Genomic DNA, 24,709 nt, shown 5'->3' with positions numbered 1-24,709 from the left:
CTACAGACTGATACACTCTTGAAGTCATTCTGTTTCGCTCCATTCTCTCTACATGTCCGAACCACTTCAACAACCCTTCCTCAGCCCTCTGGACAACAGTTTTGGCAATCCCGCACCTCCTCCTAACTTCCAAACTACGAATTCTCTGCATTATATTCACACCACACATTGCCCTCAGACATGACATCTCCACTGCCTCCAGCCTTCTCCTCGCTGCAACATTCACTTCTCCTCGCTGCAACATTCATCACCCATGCTTCACACCCATATAAGAGTGTTGGTAAAACTATACTCTCATACATTCCCCTCTTTGCCTCCAAGGGCAAAGTTCTTTGTCTCCACAGACTCCTAAGTGCACCACTCACCCTTTTCCCCTCATCAATTCTATGATTCACCTCATCCTTCATAGACCCATCCGCTGACACGTCCACTCCCAAATATCTGAATACATTCACCTCCTCCATACTCTCTCCCTCCAATCTGATATCCAATCTTTCATCACCTAATATTTTTGTTATCCTCATAACTTTACTCTTTCCTGTATTCACTTTTAATTTTCTTCTTTTGCACACCCTAACAAATTCATCCACCAATCTCTGCAACTTCTCTTCAGAATCTCCCAAGAGCACAGTGTCATCAGCAAAGAGCAACTGTGACAACTCTCACTTTATGTGTGATTCTTTATCTTTTAACTCCACACCTCTTGTCAAGACCCTCGCATTTACTTCTCTTACAACCCCATCTATAAATATATTAAACAACCACGGTGACATCACACATCCTTGTCTAAGGCCTACTTTTACTGGGAAATAATTTCCCTCTTTCCTATGTACTCTAACTTGAGCCTCACTATCCTCGTAAGAACTCTTCACTGCTTTCAGTAACCTACCTCCTACACCATACACCTGCAACATCTGCCACATTGCCCCCCTATCCACCCTGTCATATGCCTTTTCCAAATCCATAAATGCCACAAAGACCTCTTTAGCCTCATCTAAATACTGTCCACAAGATGTCCTTTATAAAGGTAAAGACTCATTACTCATCACTAAGTATGACCAATCCTCAAATATGTAGCCCCAGTGTGGAGCCTGTATCAAAGTCAACAGAAAAAGTTTGTGAAATCAAAGTACACCTCCAGACTGGTGCAGAGCTATGCTCTTTCCTGGAAAAATAGAGATTTCAGGATCATGACATAACATACTCTTAGGCATAAATAGAGACATACAGAAAAGGGTTCAGAACAAAGTGATACTGGTGAAAACTGAACACCTAAACACATAAGAATTTTATTCAATGTGCAAGCAGTACAGGAGAGCAACAAGCTAGAAAACAACAAAAAAGAAGCCAATTTCACACAGGTATTAAAAAGTAAAATAGAGCTAATTTAAAAGCTAACAGCCAGTCCAAGAGCTGAAGCTCAGCTCTTGCAAACTTAAAAAAGATACAACATGAGAGAACTTTGAAAGTTCCTTGCCATATGCTATTATCACACAAACTATCACAAAGCATAAAAGTTGAACAGGATTACTTTTCCACTATGTACAGTATAATGTACATATTACAATGGTTAAGAAAATGCACTGAACGCTTTTGTTAAACAGAGCAAATGTACCACTAATAATATTTTACAGGAAGATGTAATACCTGTTTTGCAAAAACTTTAAAGAATCTTTGATGAAAATATAATAGTTAAAATAACCAGCTCACTTTAAAAAAAACATTATGCATGCACATGCAAGCATTTATACATGCACATGCATACATTTAAGCACTAGGACACATGCATGACATACAATACATAGACAATAATAGCTTGCTACCACATTCATTCAGAATTCTAAATAATTAAATTGCACTTATGTGTATACCTAATTTTATACTAATTCATTATTTTTTTCTTTTTAAATTCTGAGTTTTAGTGGTACTAATTACTACTCCTTGTGATGCATTTCAAAAGTTTCTGTCTGGGTCTACAAGCCAGCTGCAATAGTCCAATATATATTAGTAACAGAAGTGAATACACATAGCACACCACTTCAAACTACATGACCAACAAGGAAACCCTCACACCATCAAACTACATAGCCCACAAGGAAACCCTTCACACCATGATCAAACTACATTGCTCACAAGGAAACCCTCACCATTATTAGCTTTAAACAAGGCACCAAATACACCAGAATATTTCATTTTAACAAGAATTTGTAACTTTGTATAACTTACGAGAAGCTCCTCCTTAGGCACCCCTCTACGCTCCTCCTGAGAGATCTGCAGCACAACCTCGGTTAGTCACACAGTCACACACTAGCTGAAGGGTTACTACGATACACCCATTATGATGGAACCTTGCATCCCGTTATAGCAGCCCCTTACGTATCCTATACGTTTTCACATTTATCCCCATCTATTTTAGCATTTTGTTTCTAGCACCTAAGGCTACTTAAAATGCATACATTAATAATAAGTTGTGTGTTCAGTGCACTAATAAAACAATGTACTGTATTACTGTTATTAATGTACTATAGTATCAAAATAGCTATTACTAGATCTAACTCCTTACACACCAAGGTTACTACAACACTTTTTTTTTTTTTTGCTACAAATTTTACAAGTGGGGAATAAGGGGTGGAAAACCCCAATAATAGGTTAATAAAAGGGTACTCTGACTAGTAACGGTACATAAATGCAAAGTGAGCAAGGGAACGTGGACATCACAAATGAGAAAAACCACACTTAATTTTTTAAAACACAACACTTGAGCAGACAATTGTGTTAAAAAATCTAAGAAAATTCATGTAGCAAGCCTTCATGCAGTGAAACTGATAACACTAACTAGTTTTATATACAAACAAATATGAAGAGACCAAAATAAGTGGCATTCACTTACTGACTACAAATATAAAAATTTCTGACAAACTTATCATCTTTTTAAAATTGTAATGCAACAAAATCACCAGCTCCTTTTGAAATGCTCTGTTAACTAAATCTGCTTCATATTTTTTAGTTCATGTCATGCATAATTTCCTTCTTAAGGGAGTATATATTAAAGACAAATTAAGCAAAGGATTTATTTAACAAAAAAATGCATGGATCTTGAAGATCAAGCAAACAGCCTAAAATGAAAAATTAAATGAAAATTGCATTCACACGAGCCACTCCAGCAGGATTCCAGTACCAAAGCAAGTCAGCTGGTTTATGGAAGTGCTAATTATATACATGTATACATTATGTATATTTTTTTTTTAACCTCAGTAGCCATTTTTCCCTAAGGCAGGGTGTCCCAAAGAAGAAAACATTCATCATTCATGCAATCATTGTCCTGCCATAAGTAAACTGACATGACATTGCAAATCATTTGTACCGGAAGACTGCAACATATCCAATACAAAGTGGGAGTTATCAAAGTTGTTCCTTGCTGATGAAGTCTTTTGGGGTATTCTGAAAACAAGCTGCAGTGGATAGTGGACAAATCTGGGAGGGTATGTAAAAAAGAAAAGGAAATTAAGTGAACACAGAAAACAGCAAGGTAATGAGGCAACAGAAAAGTCTAGGCAGCGACAGATTAAATATCACATTGGAGGAAGTGGATGTATTTAGATATTCCGGAGTGGACATGTTGCAGATGGGTCCTTGAGAAGATGAGGTGTACCACAGTACAGATGAGAGAAAAAAGGTGGGTGCTATTACAGTATCTGTGGAAAGTTCATCTATGGGGGCAAAAAAGGGAATGTATCAGAGGATAGTGGTACCCTCCCCCAACACACACAAAAGTGAGGCCTGGGTTTTCAATGCCACACCAAAAGGAGAATAGAAGCAGCAAAGGTATCATGTTTCAGAGCGATGTTGGGTGACCAAGGGTATATATAATTCAGAGAGTTGAGGGGCTGTCGAGATGGTTTGGGCATGTAGAGAAGATGGACAGGGATAGGTTGACATAAGATGAATAAATCTGGGATGGAAGGTAGAAGGGTAAGGGGTCATCCCAGGAATGTTTGGAGGGAGTATAAAAGGCTTCGAGTTTTAGGAATTTGAGCATTCAGCAGGCTTGTGTGAGTGTGTTAGGTAGTAGTGAATGGAGACGAGTGATTTTTAATGGATGTGCTGTTGGACTGTGAGCAGGGTAATGTTTATGGAGTAATTCAGGAAAATGGGTTTGTTGGACTTGAGTCCTACAGGTGGGGAGGGCAATACTTGCATTCTGAAAGAGGGGTGGGGGATGTTGCAGCCACAGGTTAACCTGATTATGTCAGCACACTTCTGGAAAGACAGCAATTGAGTTAATATTGGTGAATAAGTTTTCTTCTTTGGGTCACCCTGCCTTGGTGGAAGATGACCATTGTGTTAAAAAAAGTATTAATATATATACAGTAAACCCTCTAATTAGTGAACTGAAAGGGACGGGGAAGGTGGTGTACAATATTGCCAACTGTCCGTAACTACCGAATTATGAAATTAATTTTTCACGATCATAACAAGAGGACAAAGTTCTGAATAAGTGGGGATTGGTAGAGGCAGATGGGCGAGGCTATGTAGGTGAGGGCGAGTGTTTAGGAGAGTGGTGGGTGAATGCATGGGAGAAGGGGAGATTCAAGAAAGTACAGAGGGGAAGTATGGGCGAAGGGCAACTGTGAAAGATGGGTGAAGGTATCGATCTATAGCCATCCTGCCTTCTGACATATAGGCAGACTGAGAGCATGTGGGTGATTGGGTTAGTCAGGGTGGGTGAGGGTATGGGTGAAAATGAGCAAGGGCTAAACAAATGTAAGAGTAGAGGGGTGTGAAAAATAGGTGTTGGCGTTGGTCAAGGTGGGTGAAGGTTAAGAGTGTTTGACAATGAGGCTATGCAGCGAGGCTCGGCTACATTCATGCTCGTCCAGTACCATACCTCAGCCACATGCCTCCACCCACACCATTCCAACCAACAACCTACCTTCACAAAATGCACTCATACAGTTTCCCACAAGGCACAGGCCTATGCCAACACCATTTCCCCCATTGCCTAGAGCACACCTTGCCTTGCCACATGCCCACACCTTACCAGGCTGTTCACCATGACATGCCACCCACATACCTAATTGCTTAGTTACCCACCACCCATATTGCTGCCTTCACCACCAACCACACACACTCACCCACCCATCATCCAATCACCCACCCAGTCACCCATCCAGTCACTCATCTAATCACTCACACTGAGCCACCAACAATCACAACTTTCACTCGCACAACTCCACTACAGTTTCACATCCACATGGCCCACACTCCTACACCTTACCAGTGCTTTCACTCACACTACCCCTATCCTAACAGATTCAAGCTCACATAACCTCCACCCACACTTTACCCACACTTTCATGGTACACCCACCATTCACACAGTCACCATCACACCACCTTGTTGCTTCCAGCCTTCACCCCCACACCCAACCACTGATCAGCATCCTTCATCTCCCATAACCAGCCTCCAGCTCCTGCCCCAACCCACATCTCCACCATTCGATGTTCACCTCCCACAACAGCAGTCCCCCAATCACCAGACCTCAGTCTGTCCCCCACCCCTACACCAAACCCACTCACCCCAACCACTCGAACTTCTCTCGTGTACACTCCATCTCTAACCACTCCTTTTTAATTCCCATACAGAATGTAGGATTGTGGATGAGCAAGGAGGTTTTCGAGTTGGTAGGTGATGTGTAGATCAAGTGTTTACATTGAAGCATATATGTGAACAGTATTTAAATAAAGGTAGGGAAGTTTTCATTGCATTTATGGATTTAGAAAAGGCATATGATAGAGTAGATAGGGGAGCAATGTGGCAGATGTTGCAAGTATATGGAATAGGTAGTAAGTTACTAAATGCTGTAAAGAGTTTTTATGAGGATAGTGAGGCTCAAGTTAGGGTGTGATGAAGAGAGGGTGACTACTTCCCGGTAAAGGTGGGTCTTAGACAGGGATGTGTAATGTCACCATGGTTGTTTAATATATTTATAGATGGGGTTGTAAAAGAAGTAAATGATAGGGTGTTGGGGAGAGGGGTGGGATTAAATTATGGGGAATCAAATACAAAATGGGAATTGACATAGTTACTTTTTGCTGAAGATACTGTGCTTATGGGAGATTCTAAAGCAAAGTTGCAAAGGTTAGTGGACGAGTTTGGGAGTGTGTGTAAAGGTAGATATTTGAAAGTAAACATAGAAAAGAGTAAGGTGATGAGGGTATCAAATGATTTAAAGAAAAATTGGATATCAAATTGGAGAGGACAAGTATGGAAGAAGTGAATGTTTTCAGATACTTGGGAGTTGACGTGTCGGCGGATGGCTGTATGAAGGATGAGGTTAACCATAGAAGTGACGAAGAAAAAAAGGCGAGTGGTGCATTGAGGTATACGTGGAGACAAAAAACTTTATCTATGGAGGCAAAGTAGGGAATGTATGAAAGTATAGTGGTACCAACACTTACATGGGTTGTAATTGCTGCAGCGAGGAGGCGGTGGAGATGTCCTGTCTAAGGGCAATGTGTGGTGTAAATATTATGCAGAGAATTTGGAGTGTGGAAATTAGGAGGTGTGGAGTTAATAAAAGTATTAGTCAGAGGGCTGAAGAGGGGTTGTTGAGGTGGTTTGGTTATTTAGAGAGAATGGATAAGTAGAATGACATGGAAAGCGTATAAATCTGTAGGGGAAGGAAGGCAGGGTAGGGGTCGTCCTTGAAAAGGGTGGAGGGAGGGGGTAAAGGTTTTGTGGGCGAGGGGCTTGGACTTCCAGCAAGCATGCGTGAGCGTATTCGATAGGAGTTAATGGAGACGAATGGTATTTGGGACCTGACGATCTGTTGGAGTGTGAGCAGGGTAATATTTAGTGAAGGGACTCAGGGAAACCGGTTATTTTTATATAGCCGGACTCAAGTCCTGGAAATGAGAAGTATAATGCCTGCACTCTAAAGGAGGGGTTCAAGATATTAGCAGTTTGGAGGGATATGTTGTGTATCTTTATATGTAAATGCTTCTAAACTGTTGTGTTCTGAGCACCTCTGCAAAAACAGTGATTATGTGTGAGGTGAAAGTGTTGAATAATGATGAAAGTATTTTCTTTTTGGGGACTTTCTTTCTTTTTGGGTCACCCTGCCTCGGTGGGAGATGGCCGACTTGTTAAAAAAAAAAAAAAGTGTGTATATACATATGTATATACCTGGTTCTGACAGAGCAAGGCCAAGTTATTGAGCTGCTTTGCTACATCAGGATGGTCACGACCCAACACTTTTTCACGTATTTCCAATGCACGTTTACACAGTGGCTCCGCTTCCTTGTACTTTCCTCTTTTACCATACAAGACCTGAAATATTTTAAGGGCATTACAGTATATTATTTATGGAGGAAAAAATTTGATCCTCTAACATATAATAGTTTCAATGAATCAGATTCTAATGGTAATATGTACTGTATGATAACCAATGTCTACTGGAAAGATTTTCTGTGTAGTGCTATTTTAGTTTTTATTTCTTTCAACAAACCAGCTGTATCCTAAGGCAGGATGGTTTAAAAAGAAAAAAGTTTCTCTTCATAACTTAAGTAATGTATACAGGAGAAGGGGTTACTAGCCCCTTGCTCCCGGCATTTTAGTCGCCTCTGATGACCCGCATGGCTTACGGAGGAAGAATTCTGTTCCACTTCTCCATGGAGAAGTTTTTATTTATTCTTTTTGGTGGTTTTGAGAATACTGACATAAGATGTTCACTTGTCAGTGTATAAATGATTAACAAAGAATTTATGAAATGTGTAAGACAAAAAAAAAAAATTCAGTGGGTCACAGTTTGAACACTTGGCACTGTTTATTTTTTATTAAAACTAACGAGATAATACGGAAATCCGAGAACAAGTGTCAAGAGTTTGATGTCGCTTTGTCATTTAATTAGTGCTCTAGAAAACCAAATAGGATATCCAAAATGTATTTTCTTAAAACTGGCAAATTGGAAACTACAGTGCCCAATAATAATAGTAAACTTCATTTAACTACAACACTAAAACTACGAGTTACTTTGCAGTTTTAACACACCCACATTTGTTAATCCCCTTATATAAGAGTCATTTAACTTTTATCACAAGTATTTGTCAAATATCAAATTGGGGAGGAGTAGTATGGAAGAAGTGAATGTTTTCAGGTATTTGGGAGTTGATGTGTCAGCGGATGGATTTATGAGGGATGAGGTTAATCATAGAATTGATGAAGGAAAAAAGGCGAGTGGTGCTTTGAGGTATACGTGGAGACAAAAAAATGTTATCTGTGGAGGCAAAGAAGGGAATGTATGAAAGTATAGTAGTACCAACACTCTTATATGGGTGTGAAACTTGGGTTGTAAATGCTGCAGTGAGGAGGCTGTTAGAGGCAGTGGAGATGTCATGTCTAAGGGCAATGTGTGGTGTAAATATTATGCAGAAAATTCGGAGTGTAGAAATTAGGAGAAGGTGTGGAGTTAATAAAAGTATTAGTCAGAGGGCTGAAGAGGGATTGTTGAGGTGGTTTGGTTATTTGGAGACAATGGATCAAAGTAGAATGACATGGAAAGTGTATAAATCTGTAGGGGAAGGAAGGCGGGGTAGGGGTCACCCTCGAAAAGGTTGGAGGGAGGGAGTAAAGGAGGTTTTGTGGGCGAGGGGCTTGGGCTTCCAGGAAGCGTGCGTGAGCGTGTTAGATAGGAGTGAATGGAGACGAATGGTATTTGGGACCTGACGATCTGTTAGAGTGTGAGCAGGGTAATATTTAGTGAAGGGATTCAGAGAAACCGGTTATTTTATATAGCCGGACTTGAGTCCTGGAAATGGGAAGTACAATGCCTGCACTTCAAAGGATGGGTTTGGGATATTGGCAGCTTGGAGGGACATGTTGTGATTCTTTATACGTATATACTTCTAAACCGTTGTATTCTGAGCACCTCTGCAAAAACAGTGATTATGTGTGAGTGAGGTGAAAGTGTTGAATGATGATTATTTTTGTTTTTGGGGAGTTTCTTTCTTTTTGGGTCACCCTGCCTCGGTGGGAGACGGCCGACTTGTAAAAAAAAAAAAAAAAAAAAAAGGTCATACAAGCTCCAATATCAAAAATCCCTCAAGACCCAATTTTTTTGTTTTCAACAAGTCAGCCATCTCCCACCAAGGCAAGGTGACTCAAAAAGAAAGAATATCCCCAAAAAGAAAAGACTTTCATCAACATTCAACACTTTCACCTCAGTCACAAATAATCACTGTCTTTGAAGAGGAACTCAGATACAACAGTTTAGAAGCATATATAAAGATATATAACATATGCCTCCAAACTGCCAATATTCCAAACCCCTCCTTTAAAGTGCAGGCATTGTACTTCCCATTTCCAGTACTCAAGTCCGGCTATATAAAAATAACCGGTCATCCTGAATCCCTTCACTAAATACTACCCTGCTCACACTCCAACAGCTCGTCAGGTCCCAAAAACCATTCGTCTCCATTCACTCCTAACACACTCACACATGCTTGCTGGAAGTCCAAAACCTCCTTTACCCCTCCCTCCAACCTTTTCCAAGACAACCCCTACCCTGCCTTCCTTTCCCTACAGATTTATACGTTCTCCAATCATTCTACCTTGATACATTCTCTCTAAATGACCAAACCACCTCAACAACCCCTCTTCAGCCCTCTGACTAATACTTTTAGTAACTCCCCCACCTCCTCCTAATTTCCACACTCCAAATCCTCTGCATATTTAAATCACACACTGCCCTTAGACATGACATCTCCACTGCCTCCTGCCGCCTCCACGCCACAGCATTTACAACCCAAGCTTCACACCCATTTAAGAGTGTTGGTACCACTATCCTTTCATACATTCCCTTCTTTGCTTCCATGGATAACGTTTTTTGTTTCAACAGATACCTCAACGCACCACTCACCTTTTTTCCTCCATCAATTCTATGGTTAACTTTATCCTTCATAAACCCATCCGCTGACAAGTCAACTCCCAAATACATGTATCTGAAACATTCATTTCTTCCATACTCGCTCCCTCCAATGTGATATCCAATTTTCTTTATCTAAATCATTTGATACCTTCATCACCTTACTCTTATCTTATAGGTAGTGGGTTGGTAGACAGAAACCACCCAAGGAGGTACTACCATCCTGCCAAGTGAATGTAAAACAAAAGCCTGTAATTGTTTTACATGATGGTAGGATTGCTGGTGTCTTTTCTGTCTCATAAACATGCAAGATTTTAGGTACATCTTGCTACTTCTACTTACACTTAGGTCACACTACACATACATGTACATGTTTATGTATACACACTCATCTGAGTTTTCTCTGATTTTATCTTAATACTTCTTGTTCTTATTGCTTTTCCTTTCATATCCATGGGGAAGTGGAATAAGAATCTTTCCTCCATAAGCCATACGTGTTGTAAAAGTCAACTAAAATGCTGGGAACAATGGGCTAGTAACCCCTTTTCCCATATAGCCTACTAAAAAGAAAAGAAAAAAAAAGATACAAATGTAGTAATAAATTTATACAGTAATTTAATTTTCTAAAATATTTAATATTTGAAGCAAATATTCCTAAGTTGTAACATCCTAAAAAACATTCTTTTATGAGAATCTGTAGTTTAGCTTTTTTAAATCTCATATTAACACACATGCAGAAACTCACTGCTAGGTTATTGAGAGTGGCAGCAACTGCAGGATGATTTTCACCTAGTGTCTTCTCTCGAATTGCAAGTGCATCATTCAAGAGGTTGGCGGCCTCCTTATACTTGTTCTGGTCCCTAAAGGAAAAAAATAGATATAAGCTATAGAATTTTTTTTATCCTACATTATATAATTTGCATTCACTATTTACTGTGCAACCTTCCTTCAGTAATTCTCTCTCAAACAAAATGAGGCATAGCAGGTGGGCTAAGGTTCACTTACCCCTTTCAGGGTTTCCGACGTACTAGTACGGCTTACGTGCCAGGGTTATTGATGTACTAGTACGCATAAATTCTAGTGCCTTCAAATCTCGCGGGAAAAGGCTGGTAGGCCTAGATGTGAGAGAATGGGTGTGTGGGGTCAGTGTGCGCGGTAGAAAAAAAATCTGGGACCCAGTGGCACATTGTGGGAACGCCATTTTAGTAGACCTTGCTCACCATGCCTCGCGATAAGAAACTCCGTACTCCTTGGCGAATTGGGACACTTTTGTTCCTCAGTGACAGTTCTAATACAGATGGAAGTGCCAATGAAGGCGAGTTTCAAGGTTTTGATGAAGTTGTGACCGAAACTAATGACCATAATACCGGTAATAGTGAGGAAAGCCCAGACGACCCTCAGCCTTCCACCTCTGCTGCTGGGCCATCTTGTTCACGTTCAATTGTACCAGAACCAACGTGGAAAATCCTATTTTCCCATATCCCAGACTCAGACGTGAGCATTGGTGACGATAGTGAATATGAACTACAAGCTCTTGAAAACACTTCCAGTAGCGATAGTGAAGTGGAATATTCTCCAGTGAAGCGTCAGTATATACGATGATATATGCGCTCTGGTAGTGCCATATGCTGTTCCAAGGGAAAGGAGTACATCTCGGAGTACATCCCATGGCTGTGCAACAGGAATAGATAGTGAAAATGAAAATGATAGTGTTGCAATTGGGATGGAAAATGTGCATGGTGGTGATAGTGGTGGTGCCAGCCGTGAGGCACCAGCAGTGGGCCATGCTGCCACCCATGCTGCTGCCTCAGCTGATCTACAACAAAGGCCACCATCCCCCACCCACCCACCACACCAGCCTCCACAACCACCTGTCAATGCCCAGTACCCACCAGCAGACCCCGCACCTGGGATTGGCAGGAAGCTGCCAATTTTGTTCCAAATCCCCACCAGTTTGATGAAAGCCAAAGTGGAATCCGGCCATCTTGTACACTGGGGAACAATGCCGGTGAACTGGAATGTTTCGAGTTATTCTTTGACGAACCCCTGATGGAAATTTTTGTCAGGGAAAGCAACAGATACTTCGATTACACCATGGCAAACACAATACTTTCACCAAAATCACGTCTACACCAGTGGAAGGAGACAACTGTGGTCGAGATGTATCTTTTCTTTGCCACAATAATGCTTATGCCACATGTGTATAAGCACACTGTGAAATCATACTGGTCAACAGACCGCCTGATTGCAACCCCAGGTTTCAGTGATATAATGCGAGTGAATCGATTTGTGCTACTATTACGTATGCTTCACTTCTCAGACAAAACCAGGCCTGACAGAAACGACAGGCTATATAAAATTAGGAATGTGTTTGTGTATCTGAAAGAGAAATTCAATATGTATTTTTATCCCTTCAGGAAGCTTGTTATTGATGAGTCTTTGATTCTGTTCAAAGGAAGACTCTTTCAAGCAGTACATACCAAGCAAGAGGAAACGCTTTGGTATAAAGTTGTTTGTGCTTTGTGATTGCTACAGTGGTCTTGTATTAGATATTATTGTGTACACTGGAAGTTATACATTGCACAATACCAGGAAGTTATTGGGCATCTCTGGTGATGTGGTTAGAACAATGATAGAACCATACCTTGGTAAGGGGCATATATTATATACCGGTAACTGGTACACAAGCCCTTCACTCAGTGATTTTCTGCAAGTGAACATGACAGATGTGTGTGGCACAGTGCATGCAAATCATAAACATATGCCCAGGTTTGACACTGGCACTCGTAGAGGTGAGGTGCAGGCGTTTGCTGCCAATGACATCATGGCATTTCGGTGGCATGACAAACGAGATGTCACACTGTTGTCATCAGTTCACCCTAACGAAATGACAAACACTGGCAGGCAACAGAGACAGCAATGAACCCATTCTAAAACTTGCAGCTGTGATTGATTACACCCTCAATATGCGCTCAGAGGACAAATGTGACATGCAGATTGGGTCTGCTGATTGTGTTCGAAGGAGTTATAAGTGGTACATAAAACTCTTTTTCCATCTTCTGGACATTTCCATGCTCAATGCTTATAATATGTATAAGATGAGAACCAGAAACAAACCACCATATGGCGAATTTTGTTTGTCTGTCATCAGACAAATAGTATTCAAGTACCAAGGAGCAACACCTGCAATAGAAAACCGCCCACTAAATTAACAACTACCTTCTTATCTGAAGCATGGTGATCACTTCCTAATACAACTGCCTGCTACTGCTTTCAAGAAAAAGGCTCAGAAGAGGTGTTACGTCTGTGCACATACAAAAAAAACGCCCACAACAACACAGACACTCGTTTTATGTGTGAGGAGTGTAAAACACCACTGTGCATGACACCATGTTTCAAAGAGTTCCACAGACTGCAGAACTTCTAGAAACATTCCCTGTGACTGTATGTGTGTATATAAAATATAGAAAAATAGTAATAAACATTTTATATCATTTGTGTGTGTAAACAACTTTTATAAACAATATAGTGACAACAGTGTTTGTGCAATTATTGTGTAGTAAATAAAGAAAAAACTTGCAAAATAGTACTCATATTGGTTTCACAGGCCATAAAAGTTACTTGAAAAAAAAAAAATAAAAAAATAGAAAATACAAAAACAAAAAAAAAAAAAAAAAAAAAAAAAAACTAAAACCGGGTGACTGGCAGTCGGCGGTGTTAACATATGCCGGTCGTCTTCTGTAAACTTCACGCCTCCATATCTCGGTAAGTATTGATGGTAAAAAATTTTTGTTTAGCCTATAAGATTTAAAAAAAAAAAACTATCCTGAAAAGGTTAAAAGAAAAAAAAAAAAAGTGCCTCAACTTTCACTTTTGTACTAAAAATGCAAAACAGTTACTGTTTTGCACTTTTAGTATACATAAAAATGAGTCTTGTATCAAAAGCAACTCACCTATAAACAAGAGCCAAAATATTGAGCATGGTGGCCACATCTGGATGATCATGACCAGATGTTTTTTCAAGATCTTCCAGAGCCTGCTTGCACAGAGGAACAGCTACTTCATACCTAAGAGTGAAAAAAAAAATCTTAAAAATTCAAGAAACACTTAATCATAAATCATATTGAAACATAGGTTACTAAATACTGTTATCAATTTATTTGACACCTTTATCCCTGTCAGAATTTTGTTCTTAAGATGTTTAACCCTTTGACTGTTTTGGTCATATATACAGTATATATGTCTTACGAGCCAATGTTTTTGACATATTAATATGCGTAAATTCTAGTGGCTTCAAATTGAGCGGGAGAAAGCTGGTAGGTCTACATGTTAGAGAATGGGTCTGCATGATGGGTGTGTGCAGTATGAAAAAAATCGGGGACCCGATGGTGCATTGTGGAAATGCCATTTTAGTAGTCCTTGTTCATGATGCCTCACAGTAAAAAGTACCTTACTCCTTGCTGAATTGGAGGTCTTCTGTTCCCTGGTGACAGTTCTAACACCGATGGAAGTTACAGTGAAAGTGAATTCCACGGTTTTCAAAAGGGTGTGACTGAAAGCAGTGCCCAGGATATCGTAATTAGTGATGAAAACCCAGATGACCCACAACCCTCCACCTCTGATGCTGGGCCATCTCATTCACGTTCACCTGTGCCAGGACGAAATAGGAAACTATTTCCCCGTGTACAGGGCTCAGATGTGAGCAGTGAAAGCGATAGTGATAGTGATTTCCATGCTATTGAAAGCAGTTTGAGTTGTGACAGTGAGGGGGAAAATTCTCCAGTGAAGCGGCAGTATGTACGATGCAGCAAGTGTTCTGGTAGTGTGCCATATGCCATTCCAAGGAAAAGGAGTAAATTTCGGAGTACATCCCATGGCCCTAAACCACGAACTGATAGTGAAGATGATGATATTGTCACAATGGGGATGCATAATGTGCTTGGGGCAGGTGGTGGTGGTGGTGGTGTTGGCAGTGGCACGACTCATGTGGCACCAGCACTGGGCCATGCTGCTACTCACGCTGCTAACTCAGCACAGCCACAACCGCCCCCACACTCCCACAACCTGCACAGCCACAACCGCCCCCACACTCCCACAACCTGCACAGCCACAACCGCCCCCACACTCCCACAACCTGCACAGCCACAACCACCCCCACACTCCCACAACCTGCACAACCACAACCACCTGTCAATATCCAGTACCCACCAGCAGACTGCATCTGGGATTGGCAGGAAGGTGCCAATTTTGTTCCCAATCCCCATGACTTTGATGAAACACAAAGTGGAATTGGGCCATTGCGTATACTTGGGAACAATGACACTGAACTGGAATGCTTTCAGTTATTCTTCGATGAACCCCTGATAGAAACTGTTGTCAGGGAAAGTAACACATACTACGAGTACACCATGGCAAACACACTCCTTTTACCAAGGTCATGGCTACACCAGTGAAAGGACACAACTGTGGCAGAGATGTACCTGTTCTCTGCCACAATAATGCTTATGCCACATGTGTATAAGCACACTGTCACCACCTACTGGTCGACTGACCGCCTGATTTCAACTCCAGGTTTTAGTGATATTATAACAGTGAATCGATTTCTGCTACTGTTACATATGCTACACTTCTCAGTCAAAACAATGCCTGACAGAAATGACATGTTATATAAGATCAGGAGTGTGTTTATGTAGCTGAAACAAAAGTGCTGTATATATTTTTATCTCTTCATGATGAGTCTGATTTTGTTCAAAGGCAAACTGTCGTTCAAGCAGTATATACCAAGCAAGAGGAAATGCTTTGATATAAAGTTATTTGTACTGTGTGATTGCAAAAGTGGTCTGATTTTGGATATAATTGTGTACACTGGCAGTAATACATTGAGAGATACCAGGAAGTTATTGGGTATCTCTGGTGATGTGGTTAGAACAATGTAGGAACCATATCCTGGTAAGGGGCATATATTATATACTGATAACTGGCCTAGTAACCCCTTCTCCTGTATAAATTACTAAATTTAAAAAGAGAAACTTTCGTTTTTCTTTTTGGGCCACCCTGCCTTGGTGGGATACGGCTGGTTTGTTGAGGAGAGAGAAAAAAAAAAAATGGTACACAAGCCCCTTACACAGTGATGTGATTTCTTGCGAGTGAACATGACAGACGTTTATGGCACAGTGCGTGGAAATCATAAGCAAATGCCTAGGTTCAACGCAGGCACTCACAGAGGTGAGGTGCAGGCATTTGCTGCCAATGACATCATGGCATTTCAGTGGCATGACAAACATGATGTCACGTTGTTGACAAAAGTTCACCAGCGTGAAATGGCAGACAGTGGCAGACAGAAGAGAGAGACCAATGAACCCATTCTCAAACCTGCACCTGTGATGGACTACAACCTCAATATGCACTTAGTGGACAAATGTGACATGCAGATTGGGTTTGCTGATGGTATTCACAAGAGTTATAAGTGGTACATAAAACTCTTTTTCCATCTTCTTGATATTTCCATTATGAATGCTTATAAGTTGAAGACCAACAACAAACCTATATATGGTGAATTTTGTTTGTCAGTCATCAGACAAAAAATATTAAAGTACCAAGGAACAACACCTGCAATAGACCAGCGCCCACAAAATTATCAACACATGCCCTCTCGTCTGAGGCCTGGTGATCACTACCCTATACAACTGCCTCCTACTACCTTCAAGAAAACTGCTCAGAAGAGGTGCTGTGTCTGTGCACATACCACAAAACACCCACAAAAACAGACACACTCGTTTTATTTGTGAGGAGTGTAAAATACCACTGTGCATATACCCATGTTTCAAAGAATTCCACAAGCTGCAGCAGTTCTAAGAAAGTGTCCAGTGACTGTACATTTGTATATATATTATAGAACAATAGTAATAAAAAAATTTTGTATTGTGTAAACAAGTGTTGTAAACAATATATTGATGAGAATGTTTGTATGCTTATTGTGTTGCATACAAAGAGTGTATATATGTACAGTGCACCTTACTTTGGTATCACAGGCCACATAAGTTACCTGAAAAACCAAAGTAGTGGAAAAAACAAGAAACCTTCTAATGGTAGCAAAAAAAATTTACTGGGCGAGTGGCATTCGCCGCTGTTGCCATACGCAGCTTATTTTCTGCAAACTTTATACCTCTGTATCTTGGTAAGTACTGATCACAATAAAAAAAATTTTTAGGCTTAAAACACTCGGCAAATTAACCCTAACATTTTGGTAAGAAGAAAAAAAAAATTTTTTTTTTTTAATATTTTTTGACATCGGAAGAGTTTCAGAACTGCGCTTGCGACAGTCAAAGGGTTAATATTCAAATATTTGTATGCTACATATCAGTTATTTGTAATTATTGATACATGAAAATTTTATTTTCAAATATTTTTATTTTCTATTACTTCAGTATGAGTGTGATAAATATAAACATTAACTACTGCAGAAGAAATTAATATTAGTTTGAGTGCTAGGGGTTTGAACATCCAACAGGCTTGTGAGCAGAGTGGAGAAAAGAGATTTTTTTAACTTGACGTGCTGTTGGAGTGTGAGCACAGTATTACTATGAATGCACTCTAAAATTTAATAGTTAATTTAAAAAAAGATATTCCTTACCTGCCCTGGGAGGCATACTGGATCACTAGATTGTGCAAGGTTCGTAGACGAGCAGGAATTTCATAACCAGCATTCACCTGTTGTGCAAACTGGGATGGTGGTGTTGGAGACATTGCAGCTGTAAAGAATACAAATTCTAATCTTACGAATGAATGTCTGGCAAGAAAAGACTTCATTGTTAAGAGTTCTAAGACTAGTGCCAAGAGTGATTGATTTTTATAATTTACAAAGCACTAAACCTGGTTATTCAACATCAATATAAACTGTTACCAACAACATTATCAAAATGTTACTATCATTATCACTTGCTGTTTCAGTAAATAATTTACTGTCATTTTACAAAAATCATTACCATAAGGCCATCAAAACAATTCAAAGTTTTAATTGCATGCCATAGTTCATTCAGTCATATGCCATAATTCACAGTAAATTTTCATTAAAGAGGAAATGTCTCTAACATTCATAAAAAAAAAAAGGAAAAAAAGAAAGATGCTGGGTTTGTAGTCAGCTAAGTACTCAGTGGGAAGAGTGGTACACCTCGCAGAAAATAAGAAAGGACTTTTCTTTCCTGGACACAAACTGCCCCACCACTGCCTTAAGGTGACTCAATATCAGAGGAATGATTTTCTATGGTACAGGAAAGCATTTGTTTGGCAATAGAGCTGCAAATAAGTGGAACAACAAGCAGCATCCTTGAAGCAAATAGTTTGGCAAGTTTTAAAGATAGGATGAAGAGATACATAATGTAGGTTGGTATTAGCAGGGCTTACCTCACTCACATGGGCAAGAAGACCTGCTATAGTAATACTTTTTTATTAATTCCATCCTAAAAATCATTCATTTTTCACCAAGACAGTGAGATTCAGAAAAAAAAAACATATACCATCCCCTTACCAATAATTGGCTTTTCAAAGGGCTGCAAACACCACAGGTCAATACTGACTTACAGTACTGTATAAGCACTTAACTCAAACTCATTATGGGAGTTCGGCTAGCTAGGAATCATAGGTTCCTCTTCATAAATATTAGAAAGGTCACATTCCAAAAATGATGATTTCAGACCCATTACCCCACTACTATTAAAACCCCACGACTATTAAACATGCTTGCATACCTTACTGGATCTTCAAGCTCCTAACTCATCCAAATCACAGTTTTTAACCACTTACTGGTACAGCTTAATCCATACATATGAAACATTCTTCTCCAAATTACCCTGTCCTACACATCTCTTTAAAGTCCACATCCTTAAAGAGAGTGCCTTAATGATAAAGGGTTTTTGATCCAAGGAATTGGAGCTATGCTCTTCTTCCAAAGATTGAAACTATCTCCCATTCCCCAGGTGTTGTATGACCCCTGTAGCACCTGATAGGGCAAATGTAATTATTACTAGGATCCTGGAGGATAAACCCATTGGAGTCAGAGTGCCAGAGGGAATGGGAGGCAATCAAGGTTGATCCAAGGAGGAAAGATCAGGTTAAATTTTTTGAATAAAAAATCCCTCCTCTCCTTCACTGTCCAGACCCCCAAAATTAACACGTTTAAATTCTTCTGAAATGGTAGAGAACCTTTTTCTGAAGGTTATGGCAAAATATGAAATTTAATGGAAAATTTACAGAAATATGCAGCCCCAAAGTTACTAGTCCAGGTTCAATTTACATATCAGCAATTCTGCTCGCTGAGTCCTATTGTAAAACTAATTCCATTGCTCCAATTGACCAAATTCTTAGCTATTTGACTAGTATGACTTCTGTTCTATCGATTGAGTACAAGAAACCACCCATGCAAATATTACAGCTACCATACATAATGCACAGAAGTCTATGATTTGGCTAATTTTACACAAAATTTAAAACAGTCCAAAATAAGCAATGCAGTCATTCCTGGCAATAAATCAACATTTCCTCTGTTCACCAATCACATCCTCTGGCCTCTCCTATATTACACTTGCCATCCATTTTGAATTCTTGGATAATAAAATATAACCAGAAAGACTGGTCATGGTTTACAGCATCCCAATAATTGAATCTGATCTATTAAAAAAAAAAAAAACAGGCTGTAGGGTGAAGGGGGGCCTTAATTGTCCTCAGGAAAATCAGCAATCAAATGTTTCCACTACTTTGAGTTCAATTTCAAGTTAATTCCAGTTCTGAAAATAACCAAAATCATATCTATTTCAGTATTATATTTTCTATCAAATGATACCAAGAAACAGCCAATAAAAACATCTCAAAGGCACTATTTTAAATTAAACACATGGTCAGTTTTTTGCTTTTCCCATTGTGCACTGCAAGGGGCAGCATTTTTTTATACTGTGCACACTTGCCGCACAGACCCCCACTCTCATATCTACGGCAAAATTTACTGCTCACAGCTTATCTGAATGAGCTGAGCTCATGATGTAGAACTACGTGGAGAACCCTGTCCTCAATGATGTAGTTCTACATGACGGCCACTGAAAGGGTTAAGGAACATTCCTGAAGGAGCCATGACTGTAATAACTCCAAATTCACCACCAAAAAACCCCCACATAGAAGAGGAACTTGATTTATTCCAGTCATGGTACTTACTTTTTATTCTCCAAATTCATAACAGAAACTTGCTCCTTTCCCTACTGATTAATTTTATAAAAAACAACAACACGGAGTAGATAAATGATTACATCTTGCCACATGCTTCACTGTAACTCTTATACTTGTTTTTCTATCTGATACATGCATTACCCCTTACAAAATACCTCCCAAGGTATAACACTAAAGTCTCCACTGTCATTTACACCAGGCACTCCAGATTTTAATAATGAACCTACCAGTCATTATCTATCACTATTACTCATCTCTCTCAAAATAATTGCTCTTTCACTTGATTCAACATTTACTAAAGATTCATTTAACATGGCTTAAAAAATAGGTTGTACAGGTACCCAATTGAAAATGATTTGGTGCAGTAGCATTACATTGTTACTGTATATTATACTGACAAGTAGACAAATAAGATATGTGTAACACTTCGGTATCTTTATTCATAAAGACGTTTTGCCAACCAGTGGCTTTTTCCATTACAACAGAGAACAAATATTGGAGATGGTAGTAGAAGTGCAGAGGTAATTTGAGGTGTTCAGTTTCTTAGCCTAGATAATTCTAAAGCAGAAGCAAGATGGAAACTTAATATACCTTTCGTCAAGGCTGAGGAAATGATTACCTCAAATTACCTCTCCACTTCTTCCACTACTGCTCCAGTATGTCTCTTATGGATTGAAAATACATTGGTTGGCAATTAAGTTACCTCACATTACACAAGTGCCTTATTCGTCAAATTGACCAATACACATACTGCATCGATCCCCTTGATCTTAAAATCCATAAACAAAAATAATTATTTTTTTTTTTCAACAAACCGGCTGAATCCCACCGAGGCAGGGTATATAATAATACTGTCAAATATTTGTCTTAAACATATTACATGTTTTATGGATAATTGTACATATACAAACATTTTACCATAAGCCTATGTCCACATTTGAAAACAAGCACACATACATAAATGCATGCATAATCAAGTTTAAACTCAGGTACAAGTGAGCTACTGGTAATTCACATCAATCAAAAGTTTAGAGGCTGATCCATGAGCCATTTAATCGTCTCCTGTAAGCTTAAATAGATTACAAGTAGGTAGTTATAAATACAAGGATAAATGCACTGGAACAGAGCTGTGTATGAAAATGACAGCTGCCAAAGCAAATGCCCAGCTTAAATTTTTCTATAGATACACAAGAAAAATGCAGTGAATGGAAGTGGTTTAAAAAGAATGGGAAAACTCCTCACAAGTAGAAGGAAAAAATATTTAAGGAACATTACAAAAATATTTTGTCATTTTTTTTTATTTAAAAAGTACAATTGCCACACCTATGAGAGAAAGTACCAAACAAATAAATATTTAGAATATTAGAACACAGGCAGAGAATGTAACAAAGCCCTTTAAGGAGCCTGATACTGTAAAAGTAACAGGGCCAAACATGATCTCATTGTCAATATTTGAAGGAGGGGTCAATGCATTGAGCAAGCCAGTCAAAGGTCTGTGATACCTCATTAAAATATATACAACTGAAAAACAGCCTATTGCCATGAACTCTCAAACTGGACAATGTCAGCTATATTTGTAACATTAGCAAACCTTGGAGCATATTTCAGGAATCTTAAAAAAAAAAACTGTCTTTAGAATATACACCACATAACGCACGATTAACACTGAAGCATGCAATACCCCCTTGCCACCACGTTTCCTTAAACTTTTAAGAAATCTTGGGGATATCCAGGGATCCATCACCTGGCTAATTTATGGAGACTCGAGCTACCTGGGTATAGTAAAATAATCAAGATGACACAGAGAAAACAAAAAAATATTAAAGAGAAAGTAGTCACAACCTAAAACATTCACAGGTATTGACAAGAGTCTAAGAAACAGAGAAAATGGAACCCAAAGGAGCCTAAGAAAATGGGCAGCAAGTAAGTGCACTACAACTGGGAAGAACATATTGAAAGTAAACTTCATACTGTACTAGATCTCAAAAAGGACTGCAACAAAACTTATGTGGTTGAGGTTGCACCATACTGGTTGATTAAAGAGGAAGAACCTCAAAGTGCTAGAGCTCAATCCCTGTAAACACAAGCAAGTACACATACGTGCACACACACGCACACACATGCGTGCACATGCGCACACACATGCGTGCACACGTGCACACACACACACCGCATATACAACAGGCCAAGTGTCTAGCCAACATGTGCCTAGGACAGAATGGTAACTCATTTTCACACACACACACACACACACACACACACACACACACACGCAAAAACTGGAGGACCAAGCAGGGATAACAGGGAAGGCACTACAATGGATCAGGGAATACTTGTCAGGAAGACAGCAGCGAGTCATGGTACGTGGCGAGGTGTCAGAGTGGGCACCTGTGACCAGCGGGGTCCCGCAGGGGTCAGTCCTAGGACCAGTGCTGTTTCTGGTATTTGTGAACGACATGACGGAAGGAATAGACTCTGAGGTGTCCCTGTTTGCAGATGACGTGAAGTTGATGAGAAGAATACACTCGATCGAAGACCAGGCAGAACTACAAAGGGATCTGGACAGGCTGCAGACCTGGTCCAGCAATTGGCTCCTGGAGTTCAATCCCACCAAGTGCAAAGTCATGAAGATTGGGGAAGGGCAAAGAAGGCCGCAGACGGAGTACAGTCTAGGGGGTCAGAGACTACAAACCTCACTCAAGGAAAAAGATCTTGGGGTGAGTATAACACCAGGCACATCTCCTGAAGCGCACATCAACCAAATAACTGCTGCAGCATATGGGCGCCTAGCAAACCTCAGAACAGCATTCTGACATCTTAATAAGGAATCGTTCAGGACCCTGTACACCGTATACGTTAGGCCCATATTGGAGTATGCGGCACCAGTTTGGAACCCACACCTAGCCAAGCACGTAAAGAAACTAGAGAAAGTGCAAAGGTTTGCAACAAGACTAGTCCCAGAGCTAAGAGGTATGTCCTACGAGGAGAGGTTAAGGGAAATCAACCTGACGACACTGGAGGACAGGAGAGATAGGGGGGACATGATAACGACATACAAAATACTGAGAGGAATTGACAAGGTGGACAAAGACAGGATGTTCCAGAGATTGGACACAGTAACAAGGGGACACAGTTGGAAGCTGAAGACACAGATGAATCACAGGGATGTTAGGAAGTATTTCTTCAGCCACAGAGTAGTCAGTAAGTGGAATAGTTTGGGAAGCGATGTAGTGGAGGCAGGATCCATACATAGCTTTAAGCAGAGGTATGATAAAGCTCACGGCTCAGGGAGAGTGACCTAGTAGCGATCAGTGAAGAGGCGGGGCCAGGAGCTCGGACTCGACCCCGGCAACCTCAACTAGGTGAGTACAACTAGGTGAGTACACACACACACACACACACACACATTCACAGGAGCTATGCCTCGACCCCTGCAACCACAACTAGGTGAGTACACACACACACACAGCATATACAACAGGCCTAGTGTCTAACCGACATGTGCCTAGGACAGAATGGTAACACACACACACACACACATACACACACACACACACACACACACACAGGAGCTATGACTCGACCCCTGCAACCACAACTAGGTGAGTACACACACACAGCATATACAACAGGCCTAGTGTCTAACCGACATGTGCCTAGGACAGAATGGTAACTCACTCTCACACACACACAAGAGCTATGAATCGACCCCTGCAACCACAACTAGGCGAGTACACACACACACACACACACACACACACACACACACACACACACACACACACACACACACACACACACACACACACAAAAAAAAAAAAAAAAAAAAATGTTCATACGTGCAGTACAATGTTACTTGCCAAATACATTTTTTTTTATCACCTTCACCGTTTCCTACTGAGGCAAGGTGACCCAAAAAGAAAGAAAAAAAGAAAAATTTCAATATTTCCACATCACTCATACATAATCACTGTCTTTGCAGAGGCACTCAGATACAACAGTTACTATCCTGCCAGAGGCAAACTGATACTACACTTCAGATGCCCCTCCAAACTGCAATATCCCCAACTCTCCTTCAGAAAGCAGGCACTGTCTGGCTAGCTGGCTTCTCTGAATCCCTTCATAAATATTACCATGCTGAGCTGACACTCCAACAGCACATCAAGTCATAAAACCATTGCCTTCACTCACTTGTATCTAACATGCTCACACATGCCTGTCAGATATCCAAGCCCCCCTGCATACATAGCCTCCTGTATCCCCCCCCCTCCAACCTTTCCTAGGAAGAACCCTACCATGCCTTCCCTCCACTAGATTTACACACTGTCCAAGTCATCCTATTTAGATGCATCCTCTCTAAATATCCAAATTATCTCAACAACCCCTCTTCATCCCACACCTCGTTATTTCCAACCTACTAATCTTCTGCATAATATTCACACCACACAGTGCCCTCAAATACTACCTCTCTATTGCCTCCAGCCTCCTCCTTGCTGCAACATTCACAACCCATGCTTCACGCCCATACAAGTATGTTGGTACCACTACATTCTCATATTAAAATAACCA

The 24,709-nt window shown here is 40.2% G+C and overlaps 1 protein-coding gene across 1 annotated transcript in view; it reads right to left on the bottom strand.

Annotated features, from left to right (window-relative positions):
- Positions 1-24,709, bottom strand: part of Klc (kinesin light chain) — a gene marked incomplete in the record, with an annotated part of 131,379 nt that overhangs the window by 71,395 nt on the left and 35,275 nt on the right. Inside the window, 4 exon segments of the mRNA XM_070102101.1 lie at positions 7,189-7,332; positions 10,671-10,785; positions 13,879-13,992; positions 17,559-17,676. Of these exon segments, the coding sequence (XP_069958202.1) occupies positions 7,189-7,332; positions 10,671-10,785; positions 13,879-13,992; positions 17,559-17,676 (491 nt within the window).

This window comes from Cherax quadricarinatus, chromosome 80, assembly GCF_038502225.1.
Source record: "Cherax quadricarinatus isolate ZL_2023a chromosome 80, ASM3850222v1, whole genome shotgun sequence".
Lineage (NCBI taxonomy): Eukaryota > Metazoa > Arthropoda > Malacostraca > Decapoda > Parastacidae > Cherax > Cherax quadricarinatus.
Note: the sequence above shows the minus strand (reverse complement) of the source record. Positions and strands in the feature narration are given on the sequence as shown.